The sequence below is a fragment of the Paroedura picta genome, chromosome 10 (assembly GCF_049243985.1).
Source record: "Paroedura picta isolate Pp20150507F chromosome 10, Ppicta_v3.0, whole genome shotgun sequence".
NCBI lineage: Eukaryota > Metazoa > Chordata > Lepidosauria > Squamata > Gekkonidae > Paroedura > Paroedura picta.
In genome coordinates, this window is record NC_135378.1 from 68,145,015 (window position 1) to 68,171,039 (window position 26,025).

Consider the following 26,025-nt stretch of genomic DNA (forward strand, 5'->3'; position numbering starts at 1 on the left):
AGGTATGGTGGGAGGGACATGACTGAGGACTGAGTCAGTGTCCTGTACCTCAGTTCTTTTCACAGTGAAGGTGGGTAAAACCTGGAGAATGAAAAACTACAGCGAGTCCTCTTTTAAAAGGAGGGCTGCAGGTATCCGACATGCGTCCCTTGAAAAGGATGTTCATGACTCTTACATGAAAAAAGATATCCAGATACACAGCTACTTTGTATTTTATTTCATTTTGAATCCATTGTTGAATTATATCTTACAATTTGACATAAAAAGCTAATTACCAAAGAGATTTTTCTGCACCATTATTTAAAATGCATCATTCTGCAACAGATATAATTAGAAAACTTCCATTCCCACCCATCCAATCATAAAAGAGGTTCACAATGATTAGTCAACAGTCCCCAGGCCAAGGGAAAAGTGCTTGATGAGGTTGGGGCAGCTTGTGGGCTACAAGTTCCATCCCTGCTCAGGGTTGGAGGTTTTGCTAGTGAAATGCATGGAAAATATTGCCCTGGAATTTCCTACAAGTAACACAAACTTTATGCAGCATTCTCCTGCAGTGTGCCTTCATATCTTTAAGGCAATTAAGTTGAATGGAAATGGAGCCAAGGTCAGGCCAAATCTTCCTTCCATTGACGGCTTCTTCAAATCTTCTGGGAACACGAGAGTGAAATGTTGCAGAAGGCTCGTCAGCACCAAGAAGACCTCCATCTTGGCTAGCTGTTCTCCCATGCACACACGTTTTCCTTTGAAAAAAATGCCATTGAGAAGAGTGATCAGCATGTGGCAGTTCATGTATATAAGAGCTCCCACAGATCTTATTACAAGCTACCTTATAAATCCATTAAGGCCACCCCACAGTTACTTATTACAGAGCCCTATATGTACAACAGAATTGGAGTAAATAATACACTTCCCAAGCTCTAAGAATACAGGTCCTTAAATCAGTTTAGAAATATATAGTTTTACAAAATCTTTCCCTGAGGTTTCCATTATTCAGAAAACTTGTACCTAGGCAGTCTGGAGGACAAAATGCCAGAAAAACAAACCCCAAACCATTTGATGGTTGACAATTTGCAACACTAAGGGCTGGTGTGATGGGTTGACCTCATGCACAGGACTGATGTTGTATGAGACATTACTAGGGTGAGGTCTTTAAAATGTCCTCCTTTCTGCCAATTCCCTTCTCTCATGACAGCCCACAGATCCAGCCTCCAAATTCTGTCCCCAGAAAAGGGGTCAGTGGAACATCAGGAACAGCACAGGTGGTGGCAAAAGATACAATCCAAAAGACACTTTCCTGGAAGGAAACCCCACTTTGACCTCACTTCTGTGTAGAGCTACTTAGGGATGTTCCTAGTCTGGGTCTCAGTAGAGTGATGGAAGAGTCATCAGAAGTCACCACACCTTCGTAAGAAAACAGGTCCCCCTACATTTTCAGAATAAGAGGCTGTATAGAAGCAATTACAATGGACCTGGACAGATTTTCCACTCAGTTTCACCCAATGTTCGTTCATCTTACAACCGCCTCCCCACAAGGCCTTTCCACATGCAGGTTTTCTTGACTGCCTTATTGAGTGGTCAGAGAGGACTTCATTTTACTGCAGCAGAAAAGACAACTGGAACCTACTCTCAGTATTTGAATGAGCATGGTCTACCATCTCTACCTTCAAGGTAGAGATCTACCTTCAAGACCATACGCGGTCAGGGCTCAGTGTACCTGAGAGACAGCCTCCCTGCCTATGCCCCCAAAAGAACCCCGCTCTCCACAGCTACCAACCAGCTAAGGGTCCCTGGCCCTAAAGAAGTTTGCCTGGTCTTGACCAGGGCCAGAGCATTCTCTGTTCTGGCCCCCACCTGGTGGAAAGAGCTCCCGGAGGAGATCAGGGCCCTGACGGAGCTTAAACATTTCCGCAGGGCCTGCAAGGAGGAGCTCTTCCACCTGGCATTTGGTTGAGACCAGACATAACCAACACGGCCATAGAGCCCCTGCTCCCCCCCCGCCCCCTCCCTGAGAACCCTATATACGCTGGACCTGTTTGTATTGTTGCACTGTTGTTTGTTTATTGGTTATACTACTATACTGTTATATGTTTACAATTATCAGATATTATTGCACGTTTATCTGGGGGTAAACGGTAATGACTGAGGAAGGCACTGGCAAACCACCCCGTATTGAGTCTGCCATGAAAACGCTAGAGGGCGTCACCCCAAGGGTCAGACATGACCCGGTGCTTTGCACAGGGGATACTGTTACCTTTACCTTTATCAAATGTTTTATAGGCTGTTCCATGTATTGTTCTTATGTTATTATGTAAACCGCCCTGAGCCCTCTAAGAGGGTGGTATATAAATAAATAAATAAATCTTTTGTGCGAAATGTCAAAAGGCTACAGCATGCCATTATGTGGGGAATTAGAATGTATTCTGTTACTCAGCGGTACCATAGAAAAACAGTTGCTTCAGGATTCTCCAGGACAACTTAATGCAAATAATTTTTAAAATTGTACTCCATGAAGACCATGTTTGTCTACGTATTTTCCTAATAACAAACAGTAATCAGAAGGATTTAAAAAATATTTCACAGACAATCTTAAGATAGAACCTATCTTCATTTACTGCTTCTATTAACCCGGTTGCATTACCGGTTCCAAAAGGGATGAATGTTTCTGTTTTAAGAAGCCGGCCATTTTCATCCAGAAATCTTTCGGGGTAGAAATCATCCGGGTTCTTCCATATCCTGGGATCTCTGTGCACCGACCACAAGTTACAGAAGACTACGGTTCCTTTTGGAATAGTGTAGCCCTGGAGCACTTTAAAAACTAAAGGATCACATGTTTAACAAAAGGCATTACTCAAATGGAGCATCTTTACCAATACAGTCCCCCCCCCCTTTGAAAACGAAGGAACTTAAAAGCACATGAGTTCAACTGGGTCGCTTTTCTGGCAGAAATCCGTGAGCGTGAATGTTTTACAAATGTTGTCATTTAGTATTGTGTGAACGTGCAAAGGCATACTGGGACATTAAAACAGTCCTATAGCAAGCTAATCCGAGTGGTTGCTGAGCTCCAATCTGGGTCATAGTGCTGGTAGCAGCAGACAGGTCTACTGTGCTGCCATCAGTGCTGCCGTCCAGGACCCATTGAGCAGCCCCTGCTGCGCTGCCACCATCTCAGGGGGCCTCTGGGTTTGGCTTGCTGCTGCTCACCAGCAGCCTTCAAAGGCAGCTAGACGGAAATCCAGTTGCATCTTAGAGACCCACAGGAGTTTCAGGGTACAAGCTTTTGAGAGCCAAACGCCCCTTCGTCAGCCAGTGTCCCACAGGAAGTTAAGTGGCTGGGCCACCCCAGGAGCGCACAGGTGATCCTCCCCAGGCACACTCCAAGTAGAACCCCCATGCCTGGAGAAGAAAAGTGTGCTGGCAGGACCAAGAGCAGCCCTCGGGCCCAGCAGTAAACATGAGGCAAAATTCAGTTTGCCAGCAGATAAAATTTATCAGAATTAAAGGTCATGCAAGCACTGGGAAGCAATCCTGCAGGGCTCTGAAGTGCAGCAGAGGCAAATCTTTTGTGGATTATCTGGGTTACTAAAGTAAATTATTGCCAACCGAAGAACAAAATGTGACAGGGCTGGATCAGTCCATACTCTAAGAGCCTGACCATAGTCCTCGTCCTTCATTCTCATATCACTCTTTGAAACAGACGATAAGCTATTCCCACTGCCCATTGGTCTACAGGGGACAACATTTGCTCATAAAGTTCCACAAAGACAACATTTTTCACCCCCACCCCCCCGGTCACCCCTCCACACTGCTTGTAAATTGCTTTATACTGCCTGTTGTTTTAATGATGTGTTTATCTGCTTGGTTTTTAAATTCATGTTCTACTTTAGCAGGGGAAGTCATTCAGGATGGTTAGGTCACACATCTCCTCGCTCAGGTAGGACTATTCAAATTCAAGTGAATTGGGTGGCCTTATCTGGGTGACTAAGGGCTGGACCTTCAGTTTTTGGATAGCCCTACACACAGGTAGAAGTTGTTTGGCTAGCTCCACAAGTTACTTTCAGAAATAGCATTTCCTTACCTTCGCTAATGATGGAAGATATTTCTACGGGAACAGCAGGACGCTTGGGTTCTGCTGCTCTGAAAGTAAGGGGGAAAAAAACCCTAGTCTGCGGCCTCCAGACCACGGACGGGGAAACAGGCAGATAGCATTGACTGGGCCGAGGCTTCCTGGCTGAGGAAGAAATCTGCGGTGCCCTGCCAAGTGAGCTCCCCAAGGCTTCAGGGATCAACTTCTCCCCCGACTTGTCGCAATTTGGGAAGGCCAGTGTCCATGTCCACCATTGTGTGTTGTTTGAAACTTTGTATACACAGAGCCAACAAGGCCCATAGGCTATACCCACCTTCAGGAGTAACAGCGCACTCCACCAGAGCCGCTGCTGCTTCAGCAGCTTTTACCACAAGAACACCAGTGGAAGAGATCTGTAAGGCAGCGACCTGGTCATCCTTTTCCACTTTTGTCAGCCACTATAAGATGGATCAGGTTGTCTCGGAGGAGGCAGCCTTCGGGAGACGAGTGCTCCAACAAGGGCACGAATGAAGGATGGTGTCCCGGATTCTTTTATGCATCCTGTGCTGGGGCATAGCTAACCATCCTTCATGATTTCCCCCACTGAAGTAGGAAGAAACACTGGTCTTACCTGAAGGTTTCTTCTCTTAGGTGGGGCAAAGACATTCATTTCCCACTCATGGGACACACACACACACCACAAAGAGGAGCATGATGAAATCAAGGACAATATACAAGCAGAGTCCAGATCCAGGGGATCTCCCAGGAAATGGGGCTCAGATGGTCAAGGTCAACAGGACGACTAATTTTTTTCACAGAGGAGCTTGGTAAAAAAATGGAGGGCCAGCCTTTGGTCACCCAGATAAGGGCACCTAATTCATTTGGTTTTGAATAGCTCTACCTGAATGAGCAGAAGCGTGACCGAACCATCCTGGATTACTTAACCCCAATGAAGAGAAACCATAAGATAAGACCAATGTTTCATTTTGTACACCATGTATGCATTATGCACTGTTCCAAGACAACTTTGCCATAAGGGGTGGTATACAAACTCCAAAATTAATTAATGAACCCCTCTCTCTGTCAAAACTGTCACAGACTGTCATGTCTTTCCTTGTCTGAACCGTCAATCAAATTCACAATTGAGACACTTTTGAACCTCTCTCCTGTAGGGAGTACTACACTTCTACATTATTTTATTACTGGCTCGTCGGTTGTCTGAAAGCATGCCCGAATCACCATCAGTTTTAGGGATACCAACATAATGTTTTAATGTGACTTAGCAAGATTGCAAGATTTTAGGTTATCATGTAGCCTGGAGTGGCTGAAGACACATCACTGTAGCATAATGTACCATTTTGACTTGCACATTTCACCTGTGGCTTCGGTTGCTAATCTCCAGGTGGGGCCTGGAGCTCTCAGAATTGCAGATTGTCTCCAGACAACACAGATCAGTTTCCTTGAAGAAAGTGATCATTTTAGACAGCAGAATCGATGATGTCCCAGAGATTCTGGGTGAAATCTTGCCTTCTATAGCACCTCCCCCAAATCCCCACGAATCTTCCAGGCTGGAATTGGCAACCCTTCCTGAAGCAGAGTATCTGTCTTCCAAGTTTGCTTCAGATCAGATCAACAGAAACAAAGGAGGCACAGGACATGCCTATTTAGCCTTGGCTTTCTTTGAGTCTCTGAAACGCACAAACCCCCCCCCCCCTCAGTGGCACAAGCAGCAGACCTCCACAAGACCTACCAGTAGTTTCTGATGCCATCCGAGGAATAGAAAGAGGGACAACCGCCGTCATTCTTTGAACTTCCATGATGGTGGCTTCCGTGAATGACATCTCTGCCTTGTCAGCAAGGGAAGGATCTCTAGCCCGGCCAATGACAGATTCAATTTCTTCTTGGACTTTTGCTGTTGAAAACAAAGATGGTGAGGGAGAAAATTGAGCCACCCCCTGGAAGAACCCTGTCCTCCCACACAGTCCAGCCCACCAGTTTGGATCCTACTCACAAGCCCTGCTCTGAGGGACCCAACGGCATACGTGGGGGGTGGGGGGTGACCAAGGTTGGGGCTATTTCAATAGAGGAGCCCTACCTGTGGAAAGCTTTTACCCTTAAGGTTTCCCTTGCACCTTCCCTAAGATGTTTTAGATACCTGGCCAAACAGTTCCAAGTTTTTTACCCAAACTTCTAATTAAAAAGTTTGCTGTTTTAACTTTAAAAACAACATTAAGGCCCAATCATAGTTTCCCAATGATCATATTCTTCAGGGGAGCTGATCTCTATAGCCTGGAGATTTGTTGGATTTATGGGAGATCTCCAACGACCACCTGGAAGTTAGCACTCGTATGGAAAAGCTTTCCACAAGCTATTTTTATTCCTGGGGAAATCTACAGGTATCAACATACTCCCCTCCTTTTGTAAGGTAAAGGTAAAGGTATCCCCTGTGCAAGCACCGAGTCATGTCTGACCCTTGGGGTGACGCCCTCTAGCGTTTTCATGGCAGACTCAATACGGGGTGGTTTGCCAGTGCCTTCCCCAGTCATTACCGTTTACCCCCCAGCAAGCTGGGTACTCATTTTACCGACCTCGGAAGGATGGAAGGCTGAGTCAACCTTGAGCCGGCTGCTGGGATTGAACTCCCAGCCTCATGGGCAGACAGATTCAGACAGCATGTCGCTGCCTTACCACTCTGCGCCACAAGAGGCTCTTAGCTCACAGTAATTTCTTCTGATGTGAAAATAGTAGAGGACGAAAGATTAGAGTTTCCCTCTGTCACTGCACTCCCATCTTTTCCCTCTTAATAAAACAGTAAGGGGTGTTGGGGTGGGCTCAGTCCGTGATGGGGAGGGGCAACAATTGGTCCCATGGCCCTGGACTGACAGGCGGAGGGGCCAATCCGAAGGCACGAAGCAATCTGGAGAAATGGCTGCCTGTCTGCTCCTGACCACAAAAGGGAGAACAGGTCAGTAGGGCTGCCAAGGAGGGTGAGAACAGAGGCCAGCCCTTTTTGCCCCAAGGCTGTCCTAACTGTCATATCCAACTGCAAATTGCCTCAGAACCCTGACAGAGCTGGCAGGAGGCTGCAGAGTGCTCCCCCTCCCCCCCTTCAGGCCTGCTGCGAAGGAGCCTCTGACAGCCCCTGACTGAGGGAAGGAGGCCTTTCCAAGAGCAACGGAGGGGAGCCTGAGGGCCTTCCTTTTGAGGGGGGGGGGACTTTCCCCTTCTGCCAAACAGTTGCCTGACAGGGAGGCCACAGAAAAGCCCCTTCTCACTTAAAATACTGCTCTGGCCGGGGGTTAGACACAGCCAAGCCATGTGTCTTTCTTCTTTGCAACTCTCTGCAGATTTGAGGCCACTGCACAGCATTATTCTGCAGATGAAACTGTTTTTTTATCTCCTGTTTCATCTGCACAACAACCCCGTGCAGTAGGCCTCAAGTATTTCAATTCAACAACAACCTGTGTGGGAAGCCTTAAATGTTTCTTCTCTACCACAACCCTGTCCAAAGTAGCCCTTTCTGCCTGGGGAGCTGATCTTTATACTCTGCAGGTGAGCTGTAATTCCAGGAGCTCTCCAGGCCACACCTGTAGGTTGGCTACCCCTGGGTTGGAAATATTCTTGGAGGTTTGGAGGTGGGACTTCAAAATCGTACAATGCCTCAGAGTCCACCCTTCAAATGACCCATTTTTGCCTGCAGTTGGTAGGGAGTGGTGCAGGAGTGTCCCTCCTGGGCTATGGGTTATGGCCAGCCCTTATCAGCAACTGTTTGTATTCTGGGGCGCAGACAGGCAGACCAGCATCAGTCCTGTGAGTCTACAAAGTGCAGGAAGATCTAAATAAATATTTACAGCCTGAAACTGTAAATAGTGAGAGGGAGAGGAAGGGAAGATGATTGGAAAATGCTTTGAGACACCTGAGGCCTGCTGGATCACTGCGGCCCATTCCCAGTTCTCTCAGACCTCTCACAGCCACACATACCTTACAAGTCTGCTGATGGTATGTATCATTTGTTGTGTTACTATGTTTGGATCTTATAAATTGGGTTGGATCTACCCTTTAGTGGATAGGTTAAAAGCATCCAAATAAAAAATAAAAGTGGGTTTGAAAAGACACCATTTACCTTGTACTCGTGGGTGAAGCGACAAATACAGCAGACACCAGAGGATTGTGTTAGTTGTGGTGTCTGTGCCTGCAACAAAAAGGTCCGCAATGATAAGTAACAGGTAGTCTTCATCAAAGCTGGTTTTGCTGTTGGTCTTTTTTTCTTCATCCACTTGAATTAGATACATATCTATGAAATCACGGGGATTCTGGGCATCCAGGTTTTCCCTGTGCTGTGCAATTGTTTTCTTCAGGAAAGCTTTCAATTCAAGCTCACTCCACCTTAGTTCTCGGAAGGGACCAAAAGGGAGGTAGTAGAGCCAAGGGCAGATGTTCACCAGAATCATGTACATGTTCAAGCTCAGCTCCATACCCCGTGACACGCGGCTCAGCCTGGTCTTAAACTCAACATCATCGTAGTCAAAACGCCTGCCGAGGGCCATAGAGCAGATGATGTTGGACGCTGCATAGCTGATAATGGGGAAGGGGTTAAACTGCTTCTCCCCATGTTTCAGAATTTCATTCTTCATAAACCTGAATTCTTCAAGGATCGCTGGCTCCAGGCTGAGCTTTCCTAATCCAAAGTGGCGGAGAGTGGAATGGGAGAACTTCCGCTGTTTTTTCCATACTGGGCCATAAGGTGCAAACACCACACCTGAATGAAAGAAAGTGCAGGGGAGAAGGTTCATTTAATCTCTTGTCCACAGTAAATATGGTTTAGACATTCCCCACTCTCCATGTGGCAGTTTTGCATGTTGAACATGTGATGCAAATAGCAGGTGCTCCACAACAGAGTCACCTCATGAGGTACTCAGATCTCCCCCAAGTACTAACCATATGCTCAAGTTAATATTTTGGGAGTCAATGGCAGAACCAGGCTTTGAATGGAAAAAATTATAAATTCAGTCTCTGTATGTCCTTATGGATTAGAATGGGGAAAGATCTTGGATAACCATTGCTCCTCAAAGATGATGATGCTGACCTCAAGAATAAGACACCTGTGCTTAAAAAGTACCAGTAGCCAAAATTCTCAGACTGTGAATTCAGTGCTCAATTACCAAACATAACTGTTTACCACCGTTGCATCTCTATAAACACACACTTAAGCACATTACTGATATGGTTTCCGTGCACAGGGTGCTTTTCTATACTTCTTTTACATACACTTCAATGTAAGCCACCCTGAGGCATAAGGGAGGGTGGAAAAGAAATGTAACAAACAGACAAACGCTATTGGTCAAAATGAAAATGTATCCATGGCTACTCAGTGGTCTTCAAGACCAGGCAGGGGGCTTCAGTACTTCTCAGCATAAATGAAAACCAAATAGTCTGTCCATTACTCAGACTGAAGCTCCCTCTGTCTTTACGCACCCCACAATGATACAACTCATGATCCACAGCACAAAAGGAGGGATCTTTTTCACTCATCTTACCAGGATTACAGGTGTAAGATTTCTGTTCATATTTGCAGCTAGGCTGAAATGCCATTCCACTGGTCCATTTTGCTTCCCCCCGTGGACCCATCCTCCTCAGCTGTTGGGCTTATATGCCCCAAAAAGCAAAACGAACCAGAGAAAAGTCTGGTAAAATGTTTGGGGAAGGCACCTTCCTTGATCATATGTTCAGGAGATATGAACCAAGCCAAGGTTGTCAAAAATTTGGCCCATGAATTGGTTTATGGCATTTCCTTACTACCCAGATACACTATCCATAGCAGGGGTTCATAAAACCCTGGGTTTTCTTAATGGCCATGGAAGGGATTCCTGAATGGGTGGGAGTTAATTACTTTTAAATATATATTTTAAAAAATAGCTAAACATTTATTGGGAGAGATGACCATATATAGTCACACTGACCCTCCTTCCCCATGGCCAATGATGGGTCTGGAGGGGGAGGGGCCCCAGGAGGGCATGTACACAGCTATGCTTCCAAATCATATGCTTTGCTATCTTGTGTCAATAAAAGTGACTCCTGACTCCTTGGGTTTCTCAGAGCCTGAAGCATGTTTCATGGGTATCTCTCCTTCCCATCCACCAGTCAACCTACATTTATCTGCATCTTCAATTTTCCTTTTTTCCCTCCTCACAGCAGCTTCTCTCTGGCAAATAAGGTATGGTGCTGGGGGCGGCACTCTAGACTAGCGATCCCCAACCTGTGGGCCGTGGGCCACATGTGGTCCTTCGACTAATTGGAGGTGGGCCCCGAAGGACGCCTTCTCCCCCCCCCCCGGCCTTTTACTTCATCCCCCCCAGGGATGTTTAAACATTACCATAGCGATCAGAGAGCACTAGGGCATTGGTTGAGAGTAGAGGAGTAAACTACCCCCTCCACCGGGCCTCAGTAAAAGGCGTTGAGTGGTCCCTGGTGATAAAAAGGTTGGGGATCACTGCTCTAGACTTTCCCCTATATCCCCTCCCCACCCTATCTTATGTTCCTTCTCTAGAAAACCTTATATACTCACCTTCCTCTGATTACTTTTTGCTTCCAACTTGGACTAGCTGGCCCAGGATACCGAGAACATCACTGGAGGCTGCCGCTGCCGCTCCAGTAGCCGATATCATTGGGCCGCTGCTGCCAGGCCACCGGGGGACATGCGAGTCTGACACCGACGGGGACTGTGCCGCAGAGACGCACCTCTCAACCCCACTCCCGGCTGCAGACCAACGCGCCCAGCTGCACCTCATCCCGCTCATGCTCAGCCCATCCCGGCTCTTTAGCGCACCACCGCTGAAGGAACTCCCGGCCTGCCCTAGGCTACCAGACCCACCACCGTTCCTGGCCCACCAGCTTCTCTGTTCATTTCAGGCCTACCACTTCCTTGGAGATCGCCCAGCCGCGGGACCGTCTGGTCACTCGGCCGCAGAAACCATCGGATCCAACCAGCTGAAGACCACCCAACTCCGTGACCAGCAGCCCACAGAGACCATTGGCTCCAGGCAACAGAGCTCCAGCACAATTATATTGAAAAAAGACATCAAATAGGGTAGAAAGGAACCAAACTGTTCAAAATTGATTGGGGGGGCGGGGAATTGATCTTATGAAATTAACTGGAGGGAAGAAAAGTTTAATTAACGCAATTGGGGGGAGGAAAGACCAATTAACTTATAAAAACTGATTGGGGAAATTGAGACCTGCTGAAATTAATTGGGGAAGAAAAATGAATTGACTACCGAAATTGACTGAGAGGAACTGATCTGATTGGAACGAATTGGGAGGTTAAACAGACTGCGAGAAGGGAGGCTCTCCAAAAGAGAAAAAATTAAGCGGGAACCTCTAACGGTTATAAAATTAAAGCAGGAATATAATACCGGAGAAAGAGAAGGGGAGGGAAACAACCAAAGAGCAACAATAAAACGGGTCCGAGAAAGGAGTGAAAACGGCGGGGGGGGGGGGAGGGATCTGCCCAACTACAAGGAAGAGGGAAAATCTGCCCAACAACAAGGAAGAGAAAAAAAGGAATGTAAGAACCTGCCTAACAACAAAGCAAGAGAAGGGAATGGATGGGAGTAAGATGAGAAATCAAAAAGAAGTTTTTCAAATAGCAACGAAGAGTGGAAAGAAGAGGGAAGGTGGGAAGAAAACGGAGGTCCTGTGGCTGGGCAGAAGAGGGCAGGATCAGGAAGTGCGCCTCCCATGCCTGAATGGTGTACAATTAACATCTACACCAGTGGTCAGGAACTTGGGAGTGACTTTTGATGCCTCCCTGTCTATGGAGGCTGAAGTCACGAAAGTAGCCCAAACGGCTTTTTTTCATCTTCGCCAGGACCGGCTACTAGCACCCTACCTGTCCTTGGAACACCTAGCCACTGTGATCCATGCAAGGGTCACTTCCAGACTAGACTACTGTAACTCACTCTACGCAGGCCTACCCTTGACTCTGATCCGGAAGTTACAGCTGGTACAAAATGCGGCAGATAGGGTCCTCACTAGGACACCTTGGAGGGCCCATATTCAGCTGGTACTCTGTCATCTTCATTGGTTACCAGTCTGTTTCCAGGTCAAGTTTAAGGTGTTGGTATTAACCTTTAAGGCCATACGCGGCTTGGGTCCTACTTACCTGCGGGACCGTTTGGTTGCTTATGCCCCCCGCAGGGCTCTTCGCTCTGCGGGTATGAATCTACTGACTGTCCCGGGCCCCGGGACGTTCGCCTGGCCTTGACCGGGGCCAGGGCCTTTTCGGTCCTGGCCCCAACCTGGTGGAATGAGCTCCCAGAGGAGCTAAGGGCCCTTTCGGAATTACCATCTTTCCACAGGCCCTGTAAGACAGAGCTCTTCCATCAGGCATATGGTTGAGGCCAGGGCAGAGCCCGTGTTCCATCCAAGATCCCTAATCCATCAGCCAGTCTTTCTCTCCTCTCTCTCTTACAGAATTAACGTCCGACCTCTCTCTGAACAAGCGGGGAAAGTGGGGAAAGTTATATAATAGATTGCCATCTTTTATTGTAATACTGGGGTATTTATGTGATTTTATGTGATTTTACTTTGATTTTATATTTTATTATGAACCACTGTGAGACCTTTTGGCGAACGGCGGCATATAAATCCAATAATAAATAAATAAATAAATAATAGATCATGAGCTCCTAGCTCACCGCCTAGTCGACACCGAAATACAGGGAACGGCCCTCAAATGGCTGAATTCCTTCCTCCGGCGCCGGGGACAGAGGGTAGTGAAAGGAGAGAGAGTATCTAACCAACACCAGCTCACATGTGGAATCCCACAAGGAGCAGTCCTCTCTCCTATCTTATTTAACATCTTTATGCGCCCTCTGGCTCAGCTGGTATGGATGTTTGGGATGGGCTGCCACCAACATGCGGATGACACCCAGCTCTTCCTCCTGATGGATGACCGCCCTGACTCTCCCCCAGAACCCTTAGCCAGATGTCTGGAAGCAGTGACAAAATGGATCAAGCAGAGTTGCCTGAAACTCAACTCTACAAAGACAGAGGTCCTGTGGTTGGGTAGGAAGGGACCATGGGAGGAAGCACGTCTGCCCAACCTGGACGGTGTGCAGCTCTCACCAACGCACTCCACCAGGAACCTGGATGCTTCCCTTACAATGGAAACCCAGTTCACAAAGGTAGTGAGGCTGGCATTCTACCACCGCTGCCAAGCCAAGCTACTAGCGCCCTACCTGTACCCAGAGCTCCTAGCCACAGTGATCCATCAGACGGTCATCTCTAGGCTGGACTTCTGTAACTTGCTCTATGCAGGCCTATTCTCATCCTTGATCTGGAAAGTACAACTGATGCAGAATGCTGTGGACAAGATTCTCATTAAAACATCATGGAGATCCCACATCCAGCTGGTACTCGAACAACTTTGCTGGCTTCCAGTTGAATTCTGGATTAAGCTTAAGGATCTGGTAATCACCTTTAAGGCCATACGCGGTTTGGGCCCAGTGTATCTGAGAAGACCGCCTCCCTGCCTATACCCCCAAAAGAGTCTTCTGCTCTGCCACCTCCAACTGGCTGTGGATCCCTGGCCCCAGAGAAGGGCGTCGGACCTCAACAAGGGCCAGAGTCTTCTCGGTCCTGGACCCCACCTGGTGGAAAGAGCTCCCTGAGGAGAGCAGAGCCCTGTCCGAACCTCCACACTTCCGCAGGGTCTGCAAGAGGGAGCTCTTCCATCAGGCATTCAGTTGAGGCCGACCGACTTGGAACACCTGCTGGTCCCCCCAGACACACACCCATGGCTGAAATAATTAACCTCCCAATGTTACTGTTAATTGTTATTTATATTATAAATGTGATATTGTAATCTTTTGATGTTTTATTGAAAGTTGCTTTGATGTTACAGTCTTCCATCAGGAGGAAGGATGACGCAGGAAACTACAGACCAGTGAGTCTGACCTCTGTTGTGGGGAAGATAATGGATCAGATATTAAAGGGAGCGGTCTGAAAACATCTGGAGGACGATTTGGTTATCCAAGGAAGTCAGCATGGATTTGTCTCCAACAGGTCCTGCCAGACCAACCTAGTTTCCTTTTTTGACCAAGTAACAGGTTTGCTGGATCGGGGAAATTCGGTTGATGTCATTTACTTGGATTTTAGTAAAGCTTTTTGACAAGGTTCCCCATGATGTTCTGATGAATAAGTTGAAGGACTGCAATCTGGATTTTCAGATAGTTAGGTGGATAGGGAATTGGTTAGAGAACCGTACTCAAAGAGTTGTTGTCAATGGTGTTTCATCAGACTGGAGAGAGGTGAGTAGCGGGGTACCTCAGGGCTCCGTACTCGGCCCGGTACTTTTTAACATATTTATTAATGATCTAGATGAGGTGGTGGAGGGACTACTCATCAAGTTTGCAGATGACACCAAATTGGGAGGACTGGCAAATACTCCGGATGATAGAGACAGAGTTCAACGAGATCTGAACACAATGGAAAAATGGGCAAATGAGAACAAGATGCAATTTAATAAAGATAAGTGTAAAGTTCTGCATCTGGGTCAGAAAAATGAAAAGCATGCCTACTGGATGGGGGATAAGCTTCTAGGTAACACTGTATGTGAACGAGACCTTGGGGTACTTGTGGATTGTAAGCTAAACATGAGCAGGCAGTGTGATGCAGCGGTAAAAAAGGCAAATGCCATTTTGGGCTGTATCAACAGGGGCATCACATCAAAATCACAAGATGTCATAGTCCCATTGAATACGGCACTTGTCAGACCACACCTGGAGTACTGTGTGCAGTTCTGGAGGCCTCACTTCAAGAAGGACGTAGATAAAATTGAAAGGGTACAGAGGAGAGCGACGAAGATGATCTGGGGCCAAGGGACCAAGCCCTATGAAGATAGGTTGAGGGACTTGGGAATTTTCAGCCTGGAGAAAAGGAGGTTGAGAGGGGACATGATAGCCCTCTTTAAGTATTTGAAAGGTTGTCACTTGGAGGGCAGGATGCTTTTTCTGTTGGCTGCAGAGGAGAGGACACGCAGTAGTGGGTTTAAACTTCAAGTACAACGATATAGGCTAGATATCAGGGGAAAAATTTCCACAGTCAGAGTAGTTCAGCAGTGGAATAGGCTGCCTAAGGAGGTGGTGAGCTCCCCCTCACTGGCAGTCTTCAAGCAAAGGTTGGATACACACTTTTCTTGGATGCTTTAGGATGCTTAGGGCTAATCCTGCGTTGAGCAGGGGGTTGGACTAGATGGCCTGTATGGCCCCTTCCAACTCTATTATTCTATGGTTCTGTATAACATTCCATGTAAGTTATTTAATGTTCAATGTAAACCACCCAGAGCTGCAAAGAAATGGGTGGTATAGAAATCTAAATAAATAAAAATGAATAAACTCAAACTTTTATCTACCTCCCATCTTCAGCTCTACTATTTACTTCATCTACCCCATCTTTCTACACAATTGGGACCAAAGCAGCTCATGCAATTCTCTCCTCCACTTCATTCACACAACAACCGTTTTGAGTAGGTTGAATGTGTAACTGGCCCAAACTCACACAGGCCCATTATGCACGGGGTGGATAGCGCGCATTCGGGGTGGAATGGCGGCGACTAAAATCACCAATAATGCTCAGCGCCGGCTGCAAACAGCCGCAGATTTGGTGCATGCCGCCAAAAAATCCGCGTTAGCAAAACTCGGAAGAAAGCGCAGCTTCCAGGTGACCGGAACGCAACCAGAAGCAGCGCCAGGGGCGCCGGGTGCATAATCGGTTACTCTGGGTTTAGCCACCGTTGCGTCCTGTCCCGTCCCGTGCATAAGCGGTTTGCTTTGCTTCTTCCCCCTCCGCGTTTTCCATGTGACCCAAAATCGCCGTTTCAGCGGCCGTGCATAATGGGCCACAGTGAGCTTCCACTGCAGAGCAGGGATTTGAACCTGGCTCTCCTCAATCCTGGGGCAGACACAGGGGGCCCAAGAAGAGTATAACATAGTTAGATCATGAGAAGGAGTGAATGGCCCAAGGCTACTCAGAAAGCCAAACAAGGAACTGAACCTTAGTTTATAGCAAAGTCCATCAATGCTTCACACAGGCAGTACAGAGTCTGAAAATGTGATAGCGAAACCCTGCACTATAGATAATGACAATTACCTTCATAAACCGTGCACAATTACCTTGTTCATCACATAGCTTTAAGGCTATTCAAAAAACAACAACTACTGCATAATATAGAGTAGATAAACTTGCTATCTCATGGGTGCTTGTGGGAAAAAATCTGTAGCAACAACAATACAATACCTTTATTGGCATAAAGCAGATAAGCAGGATAAACAAAGTTAGTCAGGATACGTCAGACAGTTTAAATTTAAAAACTGAGGACGGAAATTCAGCCGTAATAAAAGTGACGTCGGCATCCTTATCACTCAGTAAAAATTGGCAAATCAGGTCTCTTGAATGGTTTCTCCGTTTTGGTATGAGAGGTATGATATGCCTTCTCTGTTCAGTGAACAAGGGACAATCCAGTAGGATATGTTGGATGGTGTCAGGAGAACTTGATTCACAGGTGCATAGTCTGTTTTCGAAGGGGATCTTGGCAAATCTCCCTTGTAATACTTTGGATGGAAAGGTGTTAAGCCGAGCAAGCGAAAGCGCTCTGCAATAGAGGGGATTTGCCAAGTTATGGAAATAAGCCGGCATTATTCTGTGCTTCACTTGGAGACCAAGCGCACAGGGAGAGCAGATTGCTGGCACAGTGGGATGGATTTTTTAAAATTCCTGATCAAGTAGCCTTTGTTTGATCTGGTACATAATGGAGGATTCATTCAGAGATAAGATGTAATCGTAGTCAATGCCAATTTGTTGGAGTGTAGTCAGGATGGTAGAGAACCATTTAAATTTAAAAGTATCTCTCAGTAAACAGGCCAATAGACTATCTGATCGAACCCTAAAATGCAGTTTTAGCCAATATTTAAAGGTGAAAATCCAGGCCTTAGTTTCGAGAAGATTGTGTCCAGTTTCAAGACATAAAGAGGAGTAAGGGACGCAATTTGGAGTTCTCAAAATCTGCCGGAAGAAGGCAGACTGTAACCTCTCTATGTTTTTGTTAAAACCTGAGATCCACAGAGGGATACCATATAAAATTTGGGGAAGAATTTTAGAGTCAAACACACGACAGACAGCTGGGACAAACTGATTGCCTTTAAGGAAGAAAAAACGGTTTAGATGGGTAATGGAACAGTTAGCCTGCAAAGTAATCCTATTTCTGTGTTTGGTCCAGTGCAAATTATGTTGGAAGGTGATTCCTAGGTATTTGAAACATTTGACCTGCTCGATTTTATGACCACCAATGCGCCAGTTTGAGGGAGACCACTTCTGTGCAAAGACCATCACTTTGGTTTTTTAAAAGTTTATCGATAGGTCATTGAGTTGGCAATATTCGTGGAAAGCATTCAGATATCTATTCAGACCAATTCTGGAATGGGAAAGCAAAACGGTGTCATCAGCATACAGAAGAAGTGGAATTGGCAGTTTATCTAGTTTGGGTGGATGACCATTTATGAGTCTTATGGTTTTTGGGAGATCATGTAAAAAGAGGTTGAATAAGTGACGAGCAAGGACGCAGCCTTGTTTAACTCCTCTCAGGATGGGAATTTGATTAGTTAAATGACCCTTTTCAGTAAGTTTAACCTGACAGGTATTGTTGGAATGGAGGTTCATTAGAAGTAGTAATAGGCGCGAATCAATATTAAGGTCTTGCAATTTTCTCCATAGTAAACACCTGGAGATAGAATCGAATGCACCCTTGAGGTCAATAAAAGCTACATAGAGTTTCCTCCTACCTGTATGGAGATATTTGTCTGCAAGAGAGTAGAGGGTTAAGCAGTGGTCTAAGGTGGAACAGTCTAAGGTGGAACAATTTGTTCAGGACCTATTAGGTCATTTGAAGTCACCCAATCTAGTAGCTTAAGTTCTAGATGTTTGGCATACATTTTGCTGGCAATGGATAGAAGGCTAATAGGGCGGTAATTTTCTGGAGAGCTGGAACCACCTTTTTTATAAATAGGCACAATGATTGAGTTAAGCCAGGATTCAGAGAATATTCCCGATTGGTCGATGGCTGTAAAAAGGACAGCCAGGAATTGTTTTCACCAGTTAGAATTTAGTTTAAATAGTTCAGCTGGTAGACCATCAGGCCCTGGAGATTTGCCTAATTTTAGTTCTTGGATAAGGTTTTCAATTTCATCTAGGCTAACAGGAGGCCAGCTAGGAAGAGAATCAGCAGAGGGTAGGCTGAGATGATTGTTTTGGATTGGGGAGGCAGCAAAAAGTGTAGAAAAATAATTGCGCCATGTTTGGGAAGGGATGGAAAATTTAACTGGCCTGTTGCTTTCACCTAAGTAGTTTGCGATCGTTTTCCAAAAAGAGCTGCTGTTGTTAGATTTAAATGTTGCTAGAAGATGGTCCCATTTTGCCTGATAATAAGAGCCCTTCTTAGTGTTTATTAAAGATTCATAGTGTCTTTTTTTGAGTGTATAGTTTTCTAACAAAGTGAGGTCTTTGGACAGACGAGCCTCATGGAATGACTTCCTCAGAGCAACCTTTGCACTGAGGCAATCATTATCAAACCAAGAAGAAGGTCGGGTTGTAGTAGATCTTAGGGGTAGGGCCTTAGTTCTGCAGGCCAAAGCAATTTGGTCAAATGTTCTTAGAATCTCAGAAGGGGAACCAGTTCTAGTGATATCCTGTTTTAGGTTAGTCATCTGAACAGAGTTAAGGAATAGGGTGAATTCACTGCCAACATTAGGTGACCATCTAATTCTATTAAGGATCATAGTGTTTTCCAGGGGAGAGGGTTGAGTTTGGTCTGGAGTAACAGTATAAAGGGTTTGGAATGAGAGCTGGAGTGGTAGATGGTCACTTTCGGTGTGTGAGCCTATTGACAGAGAATAAACTGATGCGAAAAAATTGAAAGAACATAAGCTATAGTCAAGTACACTCCTACCACGGGTTGTGCAAAAAGTGAAATCCTTTGAACCGGGAAATTGGTCGAGACCATTTAGAACAAGCAGATTGTGTGCCAGACAGTATTCGATCAATTTGAGACCTGCCCTATTCAGTGTGAGGTAATTATATTGTATGATATTACTATTATATTTTGCGGGCTTCCGGCTAAGATGGCGGCGGACTGATACCTTCTTTGAAAAGCTCTCAGATAAGCCAGTCTTATTTTATTATTTTCCTATAGTTTTTATCAGTGGAGTCTTATTTATCTACTCACTTTACTTTCCTTTCTTACTCTACTCCACTAATTGCCGTTTATCTTATCTGAGCTGTCTGTCTATGCCAATGAAAGCTAAAAAACTCTGACGCTTCCTTTCTGCTGAGCCAATGAAAACAGCTGGAAAACAGTTAAGAATGGAATGCTTTTTAAATGACAACAGTTCAGAAACTATTTTAAATACTCTCCCCACATCTAACAGGTTTGCTGTGCTAGAAAAAGGACAGGTGCAAACACAAGAGGAAATTAACCCTCAGCCGACTGTAGAAGACGCCATTGCTAAACATACCTTTTCTGCAAAGGAACTCCTGCCTCAAGAAACCAATTCTGGATGCGAGAACAACATCAACACTTTTGAGCTTCTAGCCAAACAAACTTCTCTAGTAATGGAGACACTCTTAAACATCTATACTAAACTTGACCAAATCAACATAACACTTGAATTGGCTAAAACAACTTTGAAGTCCCTTTCTGAGAAGCTCCTCTCCTCTCCCCCTTGTGGTACCAAAACAGGTCTGCAAGCAAATACTGCCAAGACTCCTTCTACTAACTCTAAAACAGTGAAGGCCATCCCACACATGCCGCCCTGCCTGTTAACTGATCCTCCTCGCACAATTAGCCGCTGCTTCCAACCAAAGAAGCTGGCCATGCTAATAGGCAATATAAGGTTCAACCACAACAAATGGAACTCTAGAAGATCAATCAATCTCTCTTTTTCCCAGATTTTGGACTGCAAGCTTAATTATATTGATATTACAGACCTTCATTGGCTGCCAAGTGCCCCCTTTTACAGAAGAGTAATAGTTACCTTCGGATCGGAAAGGCTTCCTTCTCAACTTATGACACAACGTTTCTTGAGAAACTTCTGGATATTCCCAACCAGTCTTTGCTGACTCAAAACCCTTCCCTTTGTGTAGTTCAGGATATTTCACCGCATATCCAAAAGCCTCTTCCCCTGCTACCAAAGTACCTGGGGAAAAGCCTAGACCATCTACCATCACCAAAGAATCTTCTAAGAGCAAATTTCCTCGTGCAAGTTACACCTGCTCCACAGCCACTTTACCAAAGGGTTCGATGAAAACTCAAAAACTCAATTCTCTACTCCCAACTGCAAGTCGGTGCACCAGCAGCACATCTACAACCATACCAAAAAACTCTACCTCAAACCATCATCAACATTCTCAGAGATCCAGAACTACAGAAGCAATAGAAGCAATGGACTGACTTTTCCTCAGATCCACAACAAACTGGCTCACTTCCTCAAGATATTATGTCACCCTGTGATTCCTTATTCAACCAACTGCCTGTACCTAACTCAAGCCAATTAGCAGACAAGTGTAAAAACCAGTCTGACCTAGGGAAGCCATGTGACAGAGCAGAAGGTGACAAAAATCTGTAGAATATGTACTAAACTTAAACAATTTGTAGATGAAATGCCAATTTGCTAGTGATAAAGTAAGTTTGATGGTAGGGCAGACACAAATGTCTTTTAAAAAAATCGCTATGTGCATCAGCAATGATAAGTGAACAGAGATGCAGGTGACTAATGCTGAATTGACACAGTTCAGAAGTCAGTACTCCAGCTGAATATGATTTGAGTCCTGAGAACTGATTGATTTTATATCGTATTCTTCTCAATTGCTCAGAATGGGAGAGGGGCTGACTGGGGGTTCCTCACCAGGGTGACACCTTTTGCCAGAAAGTGCACCAATCACCAGATCACGTTCAAATTAGTTACTGCTGATGTGCTGGGAAGCTGAGCATCTGAGGATTTCGAAAAGGCAGAGGAAGTAGAGATCAAATTGCCAACATACGCTGAATCATGGAGCAAGCTAGGGAGTTCCAGAAGAACATCTACTTCTGCTTCATTGACTATGCTAAAGCCTTTGATTGTGTGGAACACAACAAGTTGTGGCAAGTTCTTAAAGAGATGGGAATACCAGAGCATCTTATTTGTCTCTTGAGAAACCTATATGGAGGTCAAGAATCAACAGTGAGAACCAAGCATGGAATCACTGACTGGTTCAAAATTACAGAACTCTCGCCTCAGCTTTGGCCAGAACAAACATCTTTGTTCCAGAACAGAACATGCTATGACACCAAGTTTGCCCTGCGGGTCACTCGCTGGCCTTGGCTGGCCTCCTGCTCGCGCGGCTGTGGGGACCACGGGCGCGCGCCCTCAGCGCCCTCGAACTGGGCTCCCCGGCCAGCCCTCCTGCAGCGCCCGCAGCCTCGGTTCCCTTACCCTTTCGCTCCGTCAGGAAGGTCACGATGGGCAAGGTGGGCCGGTCGCTGAAGACGTCGGCCTGGAGGACCAGGGCGTCGCGCACGGCCTCGAAGTCGTTGAGCACGAGGAAGAGGCGGCTGCCGAGGAAGAAGCAGAAGATGCTGCCGTACTCCTTGGCCAGCTGGGTGAGTATCACGTGCACTGACAACGGCCGCGAGGAGCCTCTGCCGGGCGCCGCGTCCTCGTAGGGGTACGGCTGGCCGACGGCTCGGAGCAGGCGGCGCCCCAGGAAGTGGGGCAGGACGGCGAAGGCGAAGTTGCCCACCAAGGGCCAGGGCTTCGGACCGGGCGGGAGCCCCCGCGGCGGCCGGCGGCCCAGCAGCCCCCACAGCGCCAGCGCCAGCGCCAGCGCCAGCAGCAGCCCCGCGGCGCCCAGCAGGGCCGAGCTGAGGGGGTCCTGCAGCAGCGCGGACGGCGGCGCCTCCACGCGGCCCATGGTGCCCGACGGCTCTGGCTGAGGCGGCCCGCGGCGCCCGCCACCCCCTCCGCGCCCCGCCCTCAGGTTGGTCGGCTGCCGGCGGGAAGGGCGGAGCGGCGGGGACGCCCACCTCGCGCGCTCAAGGGGCTTCCCCATCTTGGGCCAGGCAGGCTTCGGCCCCAGGGCTCGAGCTCCGCAGCCTCGCAAAGGCCATCGCCTCCCGCTGAGTCGGTGGGATCTGCCGCGGAGGCCACCGGCAGCGTCTTGGAAGACGGCGACCCCCTGCGAGGGGCAGTAGCCGCTGGCGCTGCTCGATGCTGCTGCGTGGGCGCCGGCCTGCCGCCCAAGCCCTTGCCCAGGCTCCTCTGCTTCTTGACCTCCATATAGGTTTCTCAAGAGACAAATAAGACAAATAGCTTGTAGGACTTTGAGCATAACTTTGCTAGCATGAGAAATGATTGCAATGGTGCGGTAGTTTGAACGTTATTTGGCATTGCCCTTCTTTGGGATTGGAATGTAAACTGACCTTTCCCAATCCTGTGGCCATTGTTGAGTTTAACAAAAGCATATTGGGGGTTAATTGACAGTCTGTTATAAGGATGCTGTTGAAGATGCCATCGTTGTGCTGCCACTACATGATTATGCTAGGACAGAGGTGGCCAAACTGTGGTCCACTCAACAGACCACAATTACCATTAAGTGTAGCCCACGGACATCTGGAGGGCCACGGTTTGGCCACTTGTAACTGCAAGACCCAGATTCAAATCCCCAGACTGCCCAAAAGGTTGCCCAAAAGGTCAATAACACACACTGTGCCTAACCTGCCTCAGAGTGTTGTGGGAAATCAAATGGGGAACCAAGAAACACATATATACCATCCCGAGCAAAGGGTGGGGTAACATTGTGCTAGAAAGAGATGGAAAGAAAAAAAATGTTTCCAAATTATTCAAGATGGGCAAACCCAGGCACGTTGCAAGAAGTCCCTAAATGTCTAATTTGGCTGTAGGAATGAGCAACAGAATATCAATGAAGTTTGCAAGAAAATGTAAAGAGATGCATTATAAATAAACTTGAGGCAAAGCCCTGAATCTGGCCCTCCTCCCCCTCACTCCTCACTCAGTCTTGAGATCCAGTGTGGTGATGTGGTTAAAGAGTAGCAGACTCTAATCTCAAGAGCTCGGTTTGATTCCTGACTCTTCCATGTGAAGCCAGCTCGGTTGCCAGCTTCCAGGTGGCGGCCTGAAAACCTTCAGGAAGATGAAAGTGAGAAAGATGGGATGAAAGAAAGAGACATAAAGAAAGGGGAGGGGAATGGATAAGGGAAGGAAGGCATCAGTTCTGGAGAAAACATCTGCTTTGTAGAGGCATTGGCCTGGGAAGGCCACAGCAGTGTCTACACAGGTCACCACTGCCCCCACCTTACCACATCTTCCAAAGGCTCGCCCGGGAAGGCCAACTTCCTCCTCCGCACACATTTCACAAAGACTGGGCAAGGCAGAAAAGGTCGGCTGTCTCCTTCCTCCTCATCTCCCAAAGGCCAGGCTGGGCGGAGAATGCCATGGGGAGGAACTTCTTTCAAACCTACCCCCACATCTCCTAAAGGCTAGGGAGAGGCTGGGGGGGGGGGCTGTCTCCATCCTGCCCCATCTCCCACACCTCTCAAAGGCCTGGCCAGGTAGGGAAGGCTTTTGGGGGGATTGGCTGTCTCCTTTCCACACACACTCCATTTCCCAAAGTCCAGGCCAGGCAGGGAAGGTCACGGGGCCTGCCTCCTTCCCACCCACCACCCACAACTCCCAAAGAACAGGATGGACAGGTAAGGCTGTGGGGGCTGCCTCCTTCCCATTCCCCTGCATCTCCAAAGGCCAGAATGAGTGGAGAAGACTGCTGAGGAGTGGGATGGTGGTAGAAGGCAAAGAGCATTCAGATGGTCAGCTCCATGGCCATGGAGAAGTTCTGTGAGCCCAGGTCCTGTTAGTGAGAACTCTCCAGGGGGAAAGCCTTGCTCTTGGCCTTACCCAGGCCTCGGCTAGATGAGAGCTTAGCCCAACCAAATGTTTAACAGTCTGAGAGCTGTGACCAGCAGGAGAGAATGGAGCTGTGGACAACCAGGGTTTAGATTCCAAGGTTGTTGCAGGAGCTCCTCATTCCTTGAATCATAGAATCATGTCGTTGGAAGGGACCTCATGGGTAATCAAGTCCAACCCCCTGCACCATGCAGGACACTTACAACCCTATCGCTCATCCTGCCATCCCCTTGAACCTTCACAAAATCAGCCTTTCTGTCAGATGGCTATCCAGCCTCTGTTTAAAAATCTCCAGATGGAGAACCCACCACCTCCCAAGGAAGCCTGTTCCACTGAGAAGCCGCTCTAACTGACAGGAACTTCTTCCGGATGTTTAGATGGAATTTCTTCTGCTCCATCCTCCATATGGAACCCTTTTATATACTTGAAGATGGTTATCAGATCCCCTCTCAGTCTCCTCCTCTCTAGGATAAACAAACCAAGCTCCCTCAACCTTTCTTCATATGTCTTCGTCTCCAAACCCCTCACCATCTTTGTTGCCCTCCTCTGGACACGTTCCAGCTTGCCAATATCCCTCTTCAACTGGGGTGCCCAAAACTGAACACAGTACTCCAAGTGAGGTCGAACCAGATCAGAGTAAAGCGGTACCATCACCTCCCATGATCTGGACCTGATACTCGTTTGATACAGCCCCAAGTCCCATTTGCCTTTTTAGCCACCGAGTCACACTGCTGACTCATGTTCAACATATGGTCCCAGTTTAGTATCATCTGCAAATTTAATAAGTATCCCCTCTAAACCCTCATCAAAATAATTTATAAATAGGTTGAACAACACAGGCCACAGGACAGATCCTTGGGGTACTCCACTTGTCACTCTTTTCCAAGAAGATGCTGAACCATTAACAAGTACCCTCTGGGTACCATTTGTCAACCAGTTAATGATCCACCTGACAGAATTAGGATCCATACCGCATTTTACCAACTTGTGAACAAGAATATCATGTGGAACCTTATCAAAAGCTTTACTGAAATCCAGATCAACTATGTCCATTACATTTCCCTGATCCAGCGAGGTAGTCACTTTCTCAAAAAAAGATATAAGGTTTGTCTGACATGACGTGTTCTTGCGAAACCGATGCTAAGTCTTAGAAACCACAGCTCTCAGTTCCAGTTGCTCAAGGACCGAGTCTTTGATTATTTGTTCCAAAATTTTGCCAGCTACAGATGTCAAGCTGACTGGTTGATAATTATCCGGATCCTCCTTTTTCCCTTTCTTGAAGATGGGGACAACAGTTGCCCGCCTCCAATTGTCTGGCACCTCACCTGCTCTCCAAGAAGTGTCAAAAGTAATGGACAGAGGTTCAGAGATGACATCTGCAAGTTCTTTTAGTACCCTTGGATGCAGTTCATCTGGCCCAGAATACTTTGTTTCATTTAAAGAAACTAGGTGTTTGTGGACTGCTCCAACAGTGATCCTAGGCCACCATTCCCATCCCCCATGTTGTGTTACGTTTTTGCCACATTGATCACTATTTCCCTCACAAGAGAAGACTGAGGAGAAATAGGAGTTAAGCAGTTCAGCCTTTCTTGTCCTTGCAGTTTCACTTTCTTGTCCTTGCAGTGGTCCTTTGGTGACCCTATTATTTTTCTTGCTTGAAATATAACTGAAGAAACCTTTTTTTGTTATGTTTAGCATTTTTTTCTAGCCTAAGCTCATATTGAGCTTTAGCTTTTCTAACACTCCCCCTACAATTATTGGTTATTTGTTTATACTCATCCTTGGTAATAAGGCCTTCCTTCCATTTCCTAAATGTCTCTTTTTTATTCCTCAAATCTTTTGACAACTGGTTATGGTGCCAACTTGGCTTCCTTGGGCTCCTTCCATCTTTTCTTCCAAAAGTACATGCACTGCTACCAAGTGTACCCACTACTTCCACCTCATCTACCAGTT

The 26,025-nt window shown here is 46.8% G+C and overlaps 1 protein-coding gene across 1 annotated transcript; it reads right to left on the bottom strand.

The window, feature by feature from the left end:
• Positions 1-196: 196 nt before the first annotated feature.
• On the bottom strand, positions 197-22,398 carry LOC143819244 (cytochrome P450 2U1-like). The gene is made up of 5 exons (XM_077300654.1): positions 21,586-22,398; positions 8,187-8,822; positions 5,814-5,975; positions 2,639-2,806; positions 197-740 (listed from the first exon to the last, which is right to left on the bottom strand). Exons 1-5 carry the CDS (start codon positions 22,199-22,201, stop codon positions 562-564), a joined length of 1,761 nt encoding a protein of 586 aa, XP_077156769.1. The 5' UTR covers positions 22,202-22,398; the 3' UTR covers positions 197-561.
• Positions 22,399-26,025: the final 3,627 nt, after the last annotated feature.